Source organism: Tachypleus tridentatus, chromosome 6 (genome assembly GCF_004210375.1).
Source record: "Tachypleus tridentatus isolate NWPU-2018 chromosome 6, ASM421037v1, whole genome shotgun sequence".
NCBI lineage: Eukaryota > Metazoa > Arthropoda > Merostomata > Xiphosura > Limulidae > Tachypleus > Tachypleus tridentatus.
Genome location: NC_134830.1, coordinates 10547456 through 10566435, shown reverse-complemented (window position 1 = coordinate 10566435; position 18980 = coordinate 10547456). Strand labels below are relative to the sequence as shown.

Sequence of the window (18980 nt, the reverse complement as noted above, 5' to 3'; positions counted from 1 at the left end):
TGTAAATAATGAAGATAATTATAAGGTAGTTGAACTTGTGAAAAGACAGCATCTCTCCTAATAAGATTCCAACAGTAACCAAACCATGTGTGAAGGAACAGGGCTGAACAGGACATTGATGCCAACAAGGAGGAACGGAGAATAGATATTCCCCAAAAACATCTCAGTGGAAAAGATGCATTTTAAACAAGTACTGTAAGAGAGCTGTAAGGGTAAAAAGAAAGCAGCAAACAAGGTATGATGGAAATGGGTAAGATTTTGGAGACAGCCCCTACATTAGCCAAAGTGACTCCAACTGCTGGGAGTTGTGAAAGGGTTGATTATCCTGCTGATAAGTTAAAGCATAATGATTACAAGTCCAAGGTGGATAAAGCAATACTAACACCAACTCTCATCTGAGAAATTAAATGCTCAGAATGAACCCTGATGTCAAGGAATGGAAGGAAAACAGGGTACTCCAAAAACAGGTTTCAAGTAACAAGGATCAGATAGTATGATGTGAAACTGGTAAAAATGGAACTCACCTGAAAAAGTAGAGCAGGTTTAATAGATTCTACAGGAGAGGGATGGGAAAGTACAGTGTAGTTAGGAAGAGGAAAATGGCTGTAAAACACCTCCTCAACATGAACAGATTCAAAAGATGCATGAGGAATCTGAGTATTTTTGGGAGGAGGAAGACCTTTATAACAATAAATCTCCTGAAGAATGATATCCACAAAAGCATCAGTTGAAACTCCCAGACCTGAAGAATGGGTAACAGTACTCAAAGTAGTTGGAAAAATGTCCAATGTTGTAAAACACAAGCTTTGGAATTCATCTTAAACTGTGAAGAACTTGAAAATGAGAAAAAACAAAACAACAACAACCAATGAACAATGATAAGTTATTACAACAAACTACTACAGAAAACTAATTGTAAGAATTAAATAAATCAAGTAAATCAGTACTTTGGTGTTTTGTGAAGGGGGTAAAATACATATAATATTGATTGTATTTATTTTAAAGTTAAACTGATTCAAACTTAATATACTGAAGCATTCTCAGAAACTCTTGTCAATACACAAACACATTTTGTACATATATATGTGTGATTATATAGAAAATCCCACAAGTACACTGAAAATCACTACTTTGCAAAAACTTTAAATGAACATGTAAAAAATGTCTGCATTTGATCACCACCTAATGAGAAGTGATAGTTCAGTATTATGAAATAGATGGAGTTACCTGCATGAGGAAAGTTTGTTGCATTCCTATTGGTGGAGAGTTGCTGCATGACGATTTACATGCAAGACATAATTGTACCATGTTGATCATAGTATATATTTAAAAACTGTGGCATGCAAAAAAAATTTGTATATACAAGGCAGCATCAAAGGAGAACAGCTAACCATGTAAAAGGGGGGTAAATACCCATCAGAAGTTTTTTTTCAATAAAACAATATTAGCCTCCTTAAGCTGGGTTTTGTGTGCAAATTGATTGTTTTACAAACAATGACATTTTTCAATATTTTTTTCTTGATCAGGTTTTAGGTAACTGAATTACATTCACATTTAGTGCTGTAATCTTACCTTGTTTGAAATATTTGCATCAACAGTGTCATCTGGTGGTGGCTTTGAGTAATCACCTGATAGTAATCCATGACCCAATTTTGCCCTAGGAGAAAGTTATTTATTTTCAAGTTAAACAGATTCAAATTTAATATACTGAAGCATTCTCAGAAACTCTTGTCAATATGCAAACACATTTTTTACATATATATGTGTGATTATATAGAAAATCCCACGTTATTCAGTAAAGTTTGGACATGATACAAGATATTTCAAAACCATATTACGGTTAGACAAACTGCTTTTCTCACAGACTATTAAAGCTTACACTTTTCTTTTTTATCTCTTTTTGTCAAAATACAACATTTGTAATTTGAACAAAACCAATAATAGTGAGCAGGGTATTACAAAAATCAGTAAACACTGTCCAGAACATACAATGATGTAAATAATATTGAACCATCTTCAGTGTGGATTTTCAAGCATTGTATAATGTCCAAACTTTCCTAAAAATACTGTAGTATTATCAAATTTAGTTGTCCTTGGACAAGACATTTTAAATACACAATTTCTTTGTATTCACCATGTGTTCAGGGACAAGGAAAAGTGGATCTCCTTTTAAATGTTGTTAATTTGTTACATCTTTTATTAGACAACAGAAAAATATGTAAAACTGTGTGTTTTCAGAACACATTCAACAAGACCTGTTCAAATACGACCTCAAATTCTAATTTTAACGCTGGCTTTTGTAAATACATGAACTTTTCATGATTTCTAATTACATTTTCTCACAAAAAGTTTTGTGCACCTGCTGTAGTTTTTTACATCTTTTTATTCCAATTAGCCTACAAAATGATCAAACAAACATCACATTGTCTACTCTCGTTTGTATGATGTTGTCTACAACTGTAAAAAATATATTTTTGCAATATTATTGTGCAGGACAAACACCCTTGTGTTAACTATGTTCCTATGTGATTTGGAATATAATTTTGATGTAAATAATTGTAAGATAACATTAGTAGAGCCTCTAAAGATTTTTTTTGTCACTACTGTAACACTGCCAAATATTTATTATCTTCTTGCAAGTTTAAAGTTAAATGTCAGTTGGGCAATAAAACTTAAGTATAAATGTATACTGTTACAAGATAAAAGCTACTTAGGATAAATGAATATAGTTTCATGTTACAACATGAAGTTATTCTGAAAAGGAAAAGTGTGTAATTTAGATTTATTTCAATTTTTTGGTGATTATAAGGTTGGTCAATCTGGTATAGAGTAAAAAAAACAGATAAAATACAAAGTTTCACTAACAACAAACATTTGATATGTATTTAAAAGGTTTTAGATATTATACACATGAAATTTTGGATTTTTGATATGAAGATAAGTATTTTTAATGTCAACATGAAAGTCATTTTGTACTCAGGCCACCCAAAAATAAAATAAAAAACATGATATATTTATAAACAAATTTTTCATTTTTAATTTATTAAATATATTACACTACAAGCCTGATTTTTCTCTACGTGAAAGACTTATAACGTTTACTGAAAAGAAGTCTTAAGATACACATACTATATTAAAAGTTAGCAGCATCAAAACTATAATGCCTTTAAATGAGTACAAAATGGTCAAGTGGTCAGTCAGTTCGACCAAGCCCGTGTAAAGAGAGTTAGAGAAAGCATTTTCCTTTTTAATGATCACTAAACACTTGTCCCTGTTATTATTAAGCTAATCATCTACATTTATCACTTTATTTTTTGTTAAAATACACAATGGTTTATACTTGTGATTTAGCCTTTTCTGTTATAATGTTTCCTTTCAACGATATCATTAAACATGTCTTCTTCACATGCTTACCATACATTCTGTTACTGTTTAACATATGAAAGCTTAATCTCACTGTAAAGTTTCTCACTAACTTAATCAGTTCCATCTGATGGTCTGTAACAAATTCCTACTAAGGACTTTTTCCCTTGATATCCTTGTAACTGTTAGTGTTTAATGAACTATCTAGGTGAAATAACATTCTAATATTTCTAAGTTTAAGGTAAGCCACGGCCACTTGCAAAGTCAAGGCAGTGTTATCATATGACAGTTTGAAGTTAAATGACATGTTTATAACCAATATAAAGAACAGATTTTGCACTATTCAGTTAGAGCCTGAAGAGAACAATGGACTAAATGTCTATTTTATACCATAGATCCCTACACATGTAGAGGTTTCTCTTTATATGCATTAATTTGCTAAACAGTTAGATTGCATTTAGCTTTTACATTCATATCTTAATTATTTATTCTTTCATTTTAAAATATTTACACATTTAATTTGTTGTAGCTTGTCTTGTCAAAATATTTAAGCAAGATGACATTTGCATGAGTAAGCTAGATGTTTCAAATCTGTGCACAAGAGTTGCCCTATATAATAACAGAGCATTGTGGGGAAACATTGACAATGTTGAAACCACTGTTGGAATAAAAGACAAAGAACAGAAAATATAATTAAAAATACACTATAAGTGGAAAGATAAAGAAGTGAAATTATTCATATGACAAAAAGAAGTTTCAAATACATTCCAAATATTTATTGATTTTAAACATTTTACTGCACTGTACATATATGATGACATCTGTATTTTGAATTGTGCACAAAGCTACACAAGGACTATCTACACTGACAGTCTTTAATTTAACAGCATAAGTCTAGAAGGAAGGCATTTAGTCATCACCTTGCACTGCCAACTCTTGGGCTACACTTTTATCGATGAATAGTGGGATCGACTATGAAATTATAATGCCCCCACAGCTGAAAAGTCAAGCATGTTTGGCGTGGCAGGGATTTAAACCTGTGACTCTGAAATTAAGAGTTGAGTACCCTAACCACCTGACCATATCAGGACTATATATAAAGTTAATGATATAACTGAGAAAATGGAAAACAAAATATGAACTTTTACCTTAAAACACTTTTGATATTCATTTAGGAGGTCCTAGAGATTATACAAATGAAATATAAAAACAGAGACAGAACATGGTATTTTTAAACTTAAAATAAAAATCACATTGCATGTGAACTATTCAAAGTGCAAATAACAACATTAAATAATGAATGTTTTATTATAAATAAAAGAAAAGTCAAAACTAAATATATTAAGGTTCTAAAAACTACATAATCGTAAGACTATTCACGTAAAATTTAAGGGAGTTCATCAATAGATTTTATAAAAAAATACTTGGGTGAACTTCTTACCTCTAATAGAATTAAAGAAATGTTTAAATGCAATTCTGTGTGTGGGTAACACCTCAAGCTCTATAACTTTATGTTCAAAATAATGCAATCATATAAACATGAAAATGTCTTTAGGTGAAGAAACTTGTAGTTTCTTATTTTGTTGTTAAATTTCAAATATTTTTAACTTTGTAAATGCACTACTGATAAATGAAATGGAATTTTGTTGTGCTACTATAAGAAAGCAGACTGCTTGAAACAGCATCTTTTTTGTTTTGTGTTATATTAATTAGCCAAACAAAGAGCTTTCATAATCACAAGACAGATATCAATTACTTCAAAACAAACGAGAGAATTAAAAAACATACATTTTTAAATTTAAATATTCATTCCACTTAACTAAGTTACAAAACTGAACAAACTTACATCTGTACAGTGAAGTCTCTGGCAGGATCTGCTGTAACAGAGTCAAAGATTCTCTCTGCATTTTCAAAATATCTGTTAATAAAAGGTATATAAAGGTTGAAATTATGGATGTAACAGGACTGTGATAATCCACTGGGGAATAATTTCGGAAAAATAATAATTATTTGAAAAAACATTAATTTCAAGTAAATGATGAATGAATGTGCGTTTTTCTTGTAGCAACGCCACACTGGGCTATCAGTTGAGTCCACCGAGGGAAATCGAACCCCCAATTTTAGAGTTGTAACTCCATAGAGATACTGCTATACCAGTGGGGACAAATGTTGAATAAAAACTTTGTTTAATAATTCAAAAAATTTTGTTTTTCATAACCTAAAATGTCTGAATAATTATTATTTTGAATTTTGAATTATCAAAAGGTAAGAACTTATAACAGAAATGTTTTGAAAGATATATTATGGTTTATTAGTTACTTAGGGTTACTTCTTGTATACTTTTCTATTTTTATTATTCTCTGTATCTTTATTTCTAAAAAAATCAGGACAAATACTAGGTACATTTCTAAACTCTAGATAAATACAAATAAAAATAATTAAAATGTATAAACTTTGAGAAATTATTTATCTGAAAATATATAAGATAGCTTACATCATTAACTTCTTGCAACTGCTTATCTGGAAAACAATCTATTTGGAATGTTAACACACATGACTCTATCATTACTTGCCTACTTTTGTCTCATCAATTAACTGTATTTCAATATTCAAAGACCTTCTAATCTTCCATATATACTCCATGTTAAAATAGTGCAGCTACAATAGTTAATGTGTGACAAATAAAACTTTGTAATTCAAAGAAACTCACATCTTTTGAAAATCGGGGATGGAGAAAACCACCTGCATAACAGAGTTCATATAGCAAGAGTTTCCAAGGTTTGCTAATCCTGTGTACCCTGGACCATACACTGGAACCAAATGGCTACCAGATTCCTGAAGAATAGCCCATTCTCCTATCCTCTGATTCATGTCAATCTCCAACTCAATCATTGATTTCTCTGTCTAACAAGGAGACAAAATCCCAGTTACAATGATATACACTTGTTTTTACTAAGTTTACAACTTTTTTCCTGTTTCTGTTACCCTTACAAACATTTTACTATAACAGACATAGCATGTACATCAATATCTATGTATGTAACCAAAACTCCCATGCCATCTATTGAATGTCACAAACAAAATTCCATAAATATTTAACACTTTAGGTATTCAAGATGCAGACAATTAGAAAAATAACTGTGGTATGTGCAACAGCCATTTCTTTACAACACAACACAGTTTAAATAAAAGTACTGTCCTCAGAACAAGAACACGATTTTCACTAGGACTCAAAGTGAGGGTTTTGTTATATCTTTATTGATGCAATTTTTAAATACAGTACAGAGAAAATGGAGTTTTCAAAAAAATTATTACTTTTTCAATAAATGGTAACACTTTTAACATACAAAAACATTATCATATTTATGAAAAGTTTGAGCACTGAACATTGAATCATTCTGATGCAATGAATTACCAAACAACATAATCTGAACACTTTTCCCATGTAGTACTTCCTACAAAAAAAATTCCTTTTTAAAAAAGAATTATAATTTTTCTAAACTTTTTTTCCAGTGAGATATAAATACTACAACTAGTTACAACCAACACAAACAGCTGCCTGTAGGGCAGCATTTCTACTAGTTTTCATAATTTTTTGTCTTAAAGAGTGTCAAGTATGAGGTTGTCTACAACTGAAGGGTGTTAAGTATGAGGTTGTCTACAACTGTAAAAAAATATATTTTTTTACAATGTTATTGTGCAGGACAAAGATGCTTGTGTTAGCTTTGCTCCTAAGTAGTTTGGAATATAATTTTGATGTAAAGAATTGCAAACAATATCAGTATAGCCTTGAAACCTTTTTTTTTTTTGTCATTACTGGAACTAATCCAAATTTTTACATACTACAAAGAGCTAGAATTCTGCAGAGGATATGATGGATGGTCTAGTGCAGAGAAAATACAAATACAGAATCAAAAAGAGAAAGCTTGTAGAATGTGACCTCCATCACATTCAGTAAATACTCTTTGTCTTATGAAGGTGGTAGAGGAAAAAATAAACATTGTCGTAAGAGCCTTTAAGAGAGGGTTAACATCTTGCTTAAAATTTTATAGTTAAAAACAAGATCAAACAACATGATGGCATTAATTCTAAGTTTACTAAATCAGGAAGTTAAAATAACAATAAGGCTCTTGGGCCAGATATTTCCCCAAGGGTTTTGAAGGAGGTTTAAAAGAATTGGATATGTGAGCCACATTTCTACTATTCCTTAAACAGTGAACAGATTTCAAAGGATTGGAAGTTAGCTAATGTCATGCCTCTTTTCAAGGAAGATGATAAAAACTGCCCCAGTAATTATATGCCTTTAAGCCATACATCAGTTGTGGGAAGTTTTGGATAATCTGACAAAAGATACTTTGCAATGCCTTTAACAAAGCTTAGAATTTTATTGAATAAGTAACATGGTTTCATTAAGGAAAAATCTTTTGTCATTCTTTGAAAAAGTTACTGCTTATATGAGGGTAAGACTGTAGATTTATTGTATCTGGATTATCAAAAAACACTTAACAAGATTCTATGTAGAAGGCTTGTAAAATAAATTATCTTTACAGGAGTGGGGGATTAAGTTAGCTAATTGGATAGAAGAGTGGTTCAATGGAAAAAGCAAAGAGTTATAAATGGGGTTCAGTCAAACTGGCTTAATGTTACAAGTGGGGTATCTCATGGATCAGTCTTAGGTGATTCTTTACTTTTTTTTGATTTACATCATTGACATTCATGAAGGATTGGTCAATAAATTACTAAAATGTGCTGATAAGCTCAAGGTCTTGAGTGTTGCTAACTGTGAAAAGGATGCTGCTGAATTACAAAAGAATTTAACTCTTGTGAATGTTTACTGAAGAACTGCCAAATTTTGTAAAGATATATATATACTATATTAAAAGTTAGAAGTATCAAATGTATAAAAACCTTATAGGAGTACAAAAAGGTCACATGGTCACTCAAATTGACCAAGCTACTGTTGAGAGAGTTAAGTCCTTAACTAAAAATTTTTTCATTGTAATGTTCATTTTTTCATATCCACATTCTCTAAAAGCATTATCTTAACACCTTTTTCAATATAAGGTCAAAGTAATTTGGAGACGTAACTAATGGAGTTAAGAGAATTTAAAACTTTTCTCTGGAAAACATTAAAGCTTCCTTCACCATCAGTAACAGTGCTGTAATATGTTTTTAAAGTGTCTGGGAATAGTTCATTTCTTTCATTATCTGATAGAAGATCACCTTTGTTTTTAGTTGCCTTTATTATTACTATATTCTTCTACATTTTCAGTATTGATTGCACAAACAAAAACTGCTTGTATTATAAAATTATTCTCTATTGTGCGAGGGAGTAATTCTATTGTACATTGTGGGAGCTATGAATCGTTTGATAAATAGTTCCATCACCCTTTGAAGTTGCCATAGACTGAAGTAATGATTTTCTCCTGTTCTCATGTTTTTGATTACTTGAAATTGTATACATTTTTGCTGAAGTAGGTTCCTTTTGATGTATGCTTTTATTATGTGTTTTTGTTCCCTTTGGCACCATCGACAAAGTTTGCTTAAAATCTTCTTGTCAAAATTGGCTTTCCTCCAAATGCTTTATTACTCTCCATAATTACTTTAAGAAGATCTATACAACAGAGTGTGACATAACTGCTGCTTCATCAATAATTATAAGCTGAGGGTCATGAATTGCATTTGCATCAGAAGTTGTAGTTTTCATGTTAGAAGGGGAAATACCTAGCAACCAGAAACTTAAAACTAGTGTGTATGGTTTAACTTCTTTTGAAAAGAACTGTAGTAAGCCCATCAGTTGCAATATGAAACTACAATGTCAAGACATTCTCTGAGGAAGCACAAGTCTTTCCAGTGCCTTATTTGTACAAATAAAAGCAATTATTTTCACTGCTTTCTTTATCTATATCATTTACAGTTTTATCTGAGGTTGGTCTTTGAACTGGAATGAGACTTGCAAATCTCTATTCTGCTTCTGCAGCTTCTTCAACAATATTAAATTATGGTCCTTACTGCAGTCTAAGTACTGACAAATTGAATATTGAGGAATTAAATTCATAAGTGGTAAAATGCTCTTAATATCAAGTAATACTTCTTCAGTTTAGGTATTCTTTCATTGTTATTTTGTATAAAAAATTTCCATTATTTCTTCACAAAGGGTCTCCCATAAACCTAACACAGATTTGGCCACACTGATACAGTGGAACTGTCAAGGTTTCCACTCTAATCTGGATGGCCTTGACTGATCCCTATTGTCCTGTTTGTCTTTTCTTACAGGAAAGATTTCTAAAACCTGTCAATATAGTTCTCTTTAAGCAGTTTTTTTTATACTGAAATGACAGGCTGTGTGAAGGACAAGTCCATGGAGGGGTGGCAATACTGGTTGACCAGTATGTGCCCATCCTGTCATAACATCACTGTTTGTTCTCTCTACTTTTTCCAGGAGAGACCTGTGATCTATCAGACCTTGATGCTCTCATTGAACAGTTGCCATCTCCATTTTTAATCATAAGTTACTTTAATGGGCATAATTCCCTGCAGGGTGGTGGTTATATTGATGGTTGAGGTTGTTCCATAGAGTGTATGCTCTCAGGTCACAATCCTTCTCTCACCAATACTGGTTCTTATACATATTTTCATGCTCATAGTCACTGTTTTACTGTTACTGATATCTTTTCCTGCTCTTAGAGGGTTGACATTTTTCTATAATTTTAAGGGAGATTGGCCATTGTTGATGCCACCCAACCTGCATTCCTCAGTGAAAGCTACACCAGATTAACTGGCCCTCTTTTACTGCTCTCTTGGAACCTGTTCCTATCATTGTCTACATGCCATCAATAGACAACTGTGTGCCAGCAATGACTGGCTACCTTGTTTAGGTAGCTGCTCAATCTATTCCTAAGACCTCAATATGTTTTCAATGGTATTCTGATCATTGGTGGAGTCCTACCTGCCAAATGGCACGAAAGTCTTAAAAACAGGTCTGAATATCTTTTTGTAGGTTATCCCACACTTTCAAACTGCAATGCTTTTCAGCAAGCCTGTGCACATGCTTAGTAAGACATCAAAGCCAGAAGGAATTTTAGTTTAAGTTCACAACCAGCATCTCTTATGCCACCAGTTCCAAAATCATATGAGACAACATTTGGAAGGTCAATGAGAAGTATACTTTTCTCACTCTTTTAGTTTTGTTCTTCAATGGCTAGGAAGTTGCTGATACTCTTGGCAAGAGCTTTCTCATGCATCTACCACTTCTGCCTCACCCCCCACCTTCTTAGATATCAAGACTCAGGCAGAACAATTGCCTCTTTCCTTTCAGTTCAATCATTTCTATGACTATAATTGCCCTTTTACACTGGTGTATCTCATGCTTGGTCTTCACTGGTCTGCAGGACATTGGTAAGACCATATGATATTCACATTGAAATGTTGTGCCATCTCTCTCCTGCCTCTCTTGCTATTTTGTTTATTGTTTTTAACCAGATCTAGCAGGAGAATGCTTTACCTGATGCTTGGCACTTAGTTATTGTCCTTCCTCCATTTATTTAAGATTGGGAATGTTCCCATGATTCCTTCAAACTATCATCCAACTGCTTTAATAAGCTGTCCCTTTAAGATCTTAGAGGTTTCAACAACAGCATTCCACTGTGGATCACCTTATTCAACTTGAAATGTTGATCACAGAAGCCTTTCTCAGGCAGTAATATCTTTTTTACATACTATTTTAATGTGAAAAGGCTTACAGTACTACATGGAGGTACTGCATTTTGCAGTACCTCCACTTATAATGGTTACGTGGCCATTTACCTAAGTTTTATTTAATATTTTTTAATGGACTAGTAATTCCAAGTCCACGAGGGCTTGACATTTTTCCATTCTTTTCCAGTGTGAAGATGTATGCAATCACTGCACAACTTCCTTCTACTATTGTAAATGGAATTTATGTCAATAATTTCCACATTTCTTGTAGGTCACTGAGCATGAGGTTTATTGAGCAGCAGCTTCAGACTGCCCTCAATAGTTTAATGAAGTGGACCACATCATATGGCTTTACCTATATTCTCTTTAAAATGTTTGCATGCACTTTTGTCGTCAATGGGGTATTCACCCTGATCCCGAGCTCTGTCTCAGTGATGTTATTTTTCCTGTGGTCCCTGAAGCAAGTTCTTGGGGCTTATCTTTGATCATAAACTGACCATCATTCCACATACCAAGCAACCATGCATCACATATACAAGGGCACTGAACATCCTCCTTGTCCTCTCTATCAAGTCTTGGGGAGTGGATTGGTGTTCTATGCTGAAGATATGTTGTGCCCTAATTTGATCTATACTGGTACTATGGGTCTGCCTGGACCTCTGATTTGAACATGTTGGACCCTATTCACCACCCCAGGCTTCAGCTCTGCATGGAGTTTTCTGCACTTCTTCAGTCCAGAATTTTCTTTAATGTATACTTTGAAAACTTTAATCCTTACCACAGCATCCCACCTGGGGTTGTGTCTTCCTTCCTCAGTGGACTATGTTTTTTTGGAATAGATAGTCTGCCATTCTTCCATTTTGCCTTCACGTTCAGGCACAGCTGGCTGAATTGGGTCTTTCCTTGGATGACACTGCTGTCTCCATTGGTCAGCCTATCCAACCATGGCTTGTGACCTTTCTTTGAGTCATCTAAGGAAGGTGAAGACTCCCAATTGGAAGTACTGTCTTCTAAGCCATTCTTCCATTCCCATTTATACAGAGAGTTTGAAATCAAGTGACTCTTTGGGCTCTGCCATGGTTTGTTGTGATTCAGTGGTTGCACACAAGATCCCCTCTACAGTTAATGTGTTCAATGCCAATTTGTATGTCATTTCTCTTTTCCTAGATCATGCAGAAGCTATGGAGTACACCATTTGTACTATTTATACCAACTTGCTTAGCTCTTACTGGTCCTGGAATCATTTCACATTAGTTCTCACCCTATTCTTCTTGATATTCAAAACTGATTGGCCTATTTCTCTTTATCTTCCATTTCTATCCAGTTCTTCTGGATATCAAGCCACATTGGTATTCACAGGAACAAGCTCACTGATACTGTAGTTAAGTTTGTCTGCTCTGGTGCTATTACTGCCATGCCTGTCCCATATGTGGACTATAGTCCTGTATTCAAGATTTGGCTCTGCACCAGTTGGTGATCGACTTGGAGTGAGCAATGTGATAACAAGCTTTTCTATATCAAACCTCCTGTCACTCTTTGTCCATCTTGTTTCCATAAGAATCACAAGAAGGAAGTTGTCCTGGGAAGGCTATGCACTAGTCAGTTTTTTTTTACTCATTTTCTTTTATCTGGAACTGATGAACCAATTTGTGGCCTTTTTGACACTCAAGTCACAATAGCCTATTCCTTTACTGTCATGCTGTCATAATGACTCTGAATGATGGCACTATTTTAAACATTTTTTCCACAGATTTACCCTTTTCCCAGATCTTTCTCTGAACAACTGAACTACGCTTGAAATTTATCACGTATAATAAAATGTGAAGTTCAGAAACATGATTCTTTTTTTTTTTAATACAGCCAAGCAAGTTGTATCATAAGTCATAATTTGCTCAAGTGTCATATTGAGAAATTTCAGTATGACTGCTAACTTCATCCCCATTACTGACACTGTCAAAACATACACAACAAAAGAAATATATCAATTTGTTTATAATGGTGCATAAAGATTACATTTTTAAATTTTAACTTAAATCACCAAAACATTATTACATCAAAAACAACACAATCCTGTTCAAAATTTAAATCACAGAAGAAAAATATTTGCATTCACTGTTGTAAAAAAATAAAATGAAGAATAAATAGGAGATAACCATTTTCTTATGCCTTTCTAAAACATAAAATTCACTACCTTTTCCCAGTCTCTATTCTATGACCCATGAGGGTCATTTTTTAGTAATAGCGAGCTTTGGACAAAATATGTCTACTCATTAAACTCTGAAGTGACCATTTCAAAATACACAGTTGCCCATTCATTCTGTATGCTAAAAGTATTGGAACTGTAATGGTAAGTATAAAATTTTTTGGCATAAAGAATTTGTATTTGCTTACATGTAGCAATCAGACTGATTTCAATCTTATGTTCAAAAGAAACTAGGACCAAAGTTGAAAATCTCACAAATGTTTTCAACTACATGATTTGTTAAACTATATAAACATATACATTTGTCATGGAAATAGTCCACTACATCTACTTCAAATTTTATTCTCACTAATAACTAAAATAATTTAACACTATAAACAATTTCAAATATATTCAAGTAATAAGAAATATGTGACAAACTACATGTTTAACATCATATAGTTCTGCATCCTATTTATTCAGTATAAAAGCTATTTTTAGTGACAACCTAAATCTATGATATTTCTAAATTTTAGTACACATGTTTTTGTTACACATTACTACTGCAATCGAGTGAGCCTCATGTGACAAGTGTGATTTGCCATGAAAGTTAAAATGCAATAATATATTGTTAGTTTCAAACCTTGCTAGTTTTTTGCTATGTATAAACTATAAAACATGAACTTTCATTTTGTTTTTCTGAATATTGATACCTAGGTACGTATCATAAACTTAAAACGTACAAGAAATGTTGCCGTTAAGTAAATTTTATAATGATACATAGAATTCAATTGTTAATTTAAATGTGAAATGTCACAATGTTTTAACCAGATCTCTAAGCAGTATTAATCACTTTACATATAAAACAAAAATTAATTTCATGTTAATAATATAATAAACTGATCATTCAACAGTTTAATTCATCACACTTATTTAGGTTTGCAGCAGAATATATAATGCCACACACAAATAATCTTATAATTATATTTTGATTGATTAGAAAGTTCTATTTCATATATTAAACCAGTGTTTAGCTTATTTGGTATTCAACAGTACATTTGATATCATAACTTAATTTCCTAATTAAAATATTTGACTCTGTAATAGTGAATCATACAAATGCAATGTAACTTCAAATTTAGGACAATGACCTCAACATTTGAAACAGTAACACTTATTTTTGTCAGGCATTGTAGTGTGATTTTTGTCAATGATATTAGATGCAAGTTGCACTTTTATAGCTTGTTTTCATCAAATGAGAAGTTTTTGTATGTATTGCCTAGGTATAAACACACACACACACACACACACACACACACACACACACACATATATATATTCATCAAAAAGGAACTGTGTCATCCAATCAATTTGCTGTCACAAGCCTTAGCTTAATATGCCCACTAAATCTAAATATCCTTACTAGAAGCCTTACTAAACAAGGATATTTTTAAACTTTTAAATGATCATAACTTAAAAAACATTATCAAATATATCAAGAACATAATGAAATTAAAAAGAATTTCCAGATCTTTCATTAGTTGAAAAGTATTTCAAAATACTATCTTTAAGTTGTTTGTTTACTGTGTTTTTAATATCTCCCCCTCTTAAACAAAATAAACCTACAGCTACAATGTTTCAATTAAAAAAATTGTTTGATATAATTTATTAATATTTGTTTCAGGTAAAATAATAATCTAAATTACTAGCACTAGTTCCAATCCTCCTGATCTCCAAACAAACGATTTTATTCTGGAGTAACAATATTCAAACTTCTCCCCTATGCAAGTAAAACAGATAAATATACAAAACAAATTTGAGGCCTCGATGCATGTCTTGCTTGTTTTATAGCTCAAACAGTTTGAAAGCAGTAATTTTTGAAGTTTGTGAAATCTGTAAAATTCAACAAACTTAAGTTTTTGCAAAATTTTTCTAAAACTTCTAAAGCTAATAGCCATAAATATATTGTCTGAAAGCTGGAATTATTTTCTTTCTTACAATTCATATACCATAGGACTCCCATTCTTCATTAAATAAGTTGGAAATTATTGAGATTTTAAATCTAACAACACAAATCTCTTTTGACCATGTTCCTTTAACTAACCTGTCATGGTTTTAATTTTTTTGCATATTATATAAACATAATAAAGTGATTATAATGCTTCACCTGTTTGTTGATTTCATTAAAGTAATTAATTTAACACTTCCTTTTTACTTTACAAAAACCAACATCAGCATTTTGTATTTGTGGAGCATTATCATGAACTCTGCCTCAGTACAACCTTGGATTAGCAAAAGTTCATTTTTAAACAGCTTTTAGTATTTTCTAAAATAAATACTGAACTAAATTTTATAAATGAAGTAACATAATACTTGGATTAGTTTTACAGATATATGAAATACATACCATCTCACAAAATAGATTTAACTTCTATAAAGTGCAAGTTTACCAAAACAGGCAAAATTTTGAAACCTGTATTTCAGATAGAGATGCATTCCCAAGTGATTTTATTCTATGAAGGCAGATAATCCCAGGTAAACACTTACAAAATAACGTTTTAACAATTACTCATGTTTCTTCCATAATTCAAGTTTTTAATAAATAGTTTTTAAACAGAAACTCAGGAATCTTCTTATCCATACATTTTTAGAGCATTACGTAATGCTAAAGTATTAACAATATTTTTCAGTAAAAAACTGTTGAATTAGAATTAAAATTATACTGTTTATAGTTGGATTTTGATGGCTGAGTTAATATACACTTGAAATGATTGTAACACCTACTGGTCAGCAAAGGGCTAATCCTAATTTCTTATTTAATGTAAATAAACTATTTTGCCAAAATTTCAAAATCAGGAATAGCGATAGGTTACTCAATGTCTGAAACAAACATTAGGCACAAGTTACCATTTGCATCCCATAAACTCAAAATGACCTATCTATATTAAAACACAATTAAATATGGTTTCTAATACCTTTTCCATTTGAGTTATGTTAATTCCAAAATGAGCTAGATGCTTAGCTAGGTTGGGATCTTCAACCATGTCATCTTCATCATACGAGAAAACATCTATAAAGTGAACAAGTAGACTATTTTACTAACAAATTTGTTATCTCACAAGCAAATAAAAAGTGATACATAGTTTGAGAAATTTACAAATATTGTTTTATAATTCTATTGTATTATTAAAAACTGAAAAATACAAACAATCAAACAAATTCACATCAAATTTTCAGTCAAAATATGGAGTGTGATATTATGCAGTAATTCTGCACCTAGTATTTCCTTTCCACTCGGCCACCTGCTTGTAATTTACAAAATAAAATGCTTGGTAAATATAACTTTTCTAACAATACATCTAACTTTCATGACTGATCAAACTAAAAAGCACATGAGTACTGTGAAAGTTAAACCAATACTCAGCTTAAGAGAGATTACTATCGAAACTATCACAATTTATTCACTTTATAACAAAATTATATTCAGGTTATAAAGCAAGATGAAATTACCAATCTTTTGTACTGTTGTTTGCTATATTTTTAATGTTATAAATTGGAGATTTTTGTTCACTACAGGTCATATGACACAATATGAAGAAAAATAAGCATAAGGAAATATTATACAGTACATGGAAACAAATTTAAATATGAAACATTTACTATTATTACACATATTATCATGTAAATTATGTAAGTTAATTATGCAAGTTAGGTATCCATAACATTAGTATTGCTGTCCATACTGAAACAATGCCTGTGAACTTAGGCCTACAACTTGTGTCAGTAATCATAGCCTGTAGAAAATATTATACAAAAAATAAATTAATATGTTATCATTATGTGGATTGGACTTTCAGTTATTTCTGTTAAATAATCCAAAATTTAGTTGACTAGTTGGTGTTTTTAAGCACAAAACTACACAACAGAATATTTGATACTTCAGTTTTTATACCACTGTTTTATTATGCATTGTTTCAGCAACATGTGCTGATCATGTGACCACCCTCCACCAATTCCACTCTTGCAGCAAAATCATCACGTTTGAGAACTGGCATATACAAACCTGCAAAACACCAGCAAGTCAGTGGGGAGTGGGTGAGAGAAGGTAAATGCCTAATGGAAATACATTTTCAGTGTTAGAAAAAAAGTTCCAAAATGATACCACCTCAACTTCCCAATAGCTAGAATCCCCCACAGGAAAGGTGCAAAATCAAAAGTTCAAGTAGCAGGCAACTGTTATGAAGAAAGTGTGCCACAATTAAAATAACATTTCTAGAATACAATTACTTAACAAACATTAATAATAACTCCATGATTCACACACATTATACCAGATCCCAAGACATTCTCAACCTGGTGATAGTTCATGCTGCAGTAGCTAACAGATACACACATAATTTTAAAGTTCACCATAATGTAAGAGGTGACAACAACCCAATATCATTCATCCTTTACCCCATTAGAGAAACACTTCAACAGTTGCCAATAAATGACTACTCACTTTCAAATTGGCTAAAATTAAATAACAATATTATCAAACAACTAACACAATAAATGTTAGTGTCACTAACCATAGTGAGATTGATAATTATGCAAGCAATATTACAACTGATATAATAGGAGCAATTAATGAAACTTTGCCAACTACAAAACATAACCTTGATTTAAGGCCATAAAAGCTACCTCCTGAAATACACCAGCTAATTACATGTTAAAGACAACTAAGACTAAACTTCATTAGCACATGCAACCCTGCACTTAAATCATTCATTAACAAATACAACAATATCAGAGAGCTTATAAAAAACAACAAGATAATAACTTGGACAGCTTCTGTAAGTTAACTGACAGCCCACATACAGAGTCAGCACTATTCTGATATAAATTCAAGTCAATCACCAAAAAATCATTTTAAAAGGAACATTGACACAACTAAATACAGTAACATAACTGCATCAAAAGACAGCAAACAAGGAGATCTGTTCGCTTAGTGTTTTAAAAGCATATTTGTAACATTTAACTGAGCATCTTTTGACACAACACACTACAAACACACAGAAAATAATCAACATATCTTAATGACAATGTTTCTGATGCACATACAACAACCAAGTCACTTGCACAATTTATTCACACATCCCATATCTTGCTCAGAAATAAATTTAAAGAAAGTCAAGCACAAAACACAGGTGAAGACAGGATTTAAAATGTAATCTTAAAACACTTCTTGTAACCAAACTTATAGCACCTAAATGCAATTTATAATTTATAAATACGATCAGGATACTACCTCATGATATGGAAAATTACTAAATTCAAAGTAATACTTAAGAAAGATAATGACCTAACCCTGGTAATTTTAGATCCATCAGTCTATTAAACATACTGGGAAAGCTAACAGAAAAACTTAATACCAATACACTGAATTGCCTTGAAGCAAACAAAATCCTGAATAATAATGAAAATGCAGGCACACCTGAGACCACCTTGTCAAATTAACTGGAACAATATCTAAAGGTCAATAGAAAATAATTCACAACAGCAACCTTCCTTGAGTTATAAAAAAAGTGTTTGATTCAGTATGACATGATGGGTTAAAAAAACATACTACATAATATTAGCCCCCCTGATCCCATTAATACTGTGGATATCGCGTTTCCTCACTCACTGTACTGCCAAAGTTATGATAAACTAAGCTGTGTATCACCAAGTTCTTAGTTACAGGTGTGCCACAACG

At 32.0% G+C, this 18980-nt stretch overlaps 1 protein-coding gene across 2 annotated transcripts in view; it reads right to left on the bottom strand.

Annotated features, from left to right (window-relative positions):
• The window catches only part of Usp5 (ubiquitin specific protease 5), a 113718-nt gene that overhangs the window by 56716 nt on the left and 38022 nt on the right, over nucleotides 1–18980 (bottom strand). For both annotated transcript variants that reach the window (XM_076503292.1, XM_076503293.1), the window contains exons 7-10: nucleotides 16219–16313; nucleotides 6074–6267; nucleotides 5210–5281; nucleotides 1573–1657 (exon numbers count right to left, since the gene is read on the bottom strand). In XM_076503292.1, the coding sequence (XP_076359407.1) occupies nucleotides 1573–1657; nucleotides 5210–5281; nucleotides 6074–6267; nucleotides 16219–16313 (446 nt within the window). The remainder of the gene's footprint in view (nucleotides 1–1572; nucleotides 1658–5209; nucleotides 5282–6073; nucleotides 6268–16218; nucleotides 16314–18980) is intronic.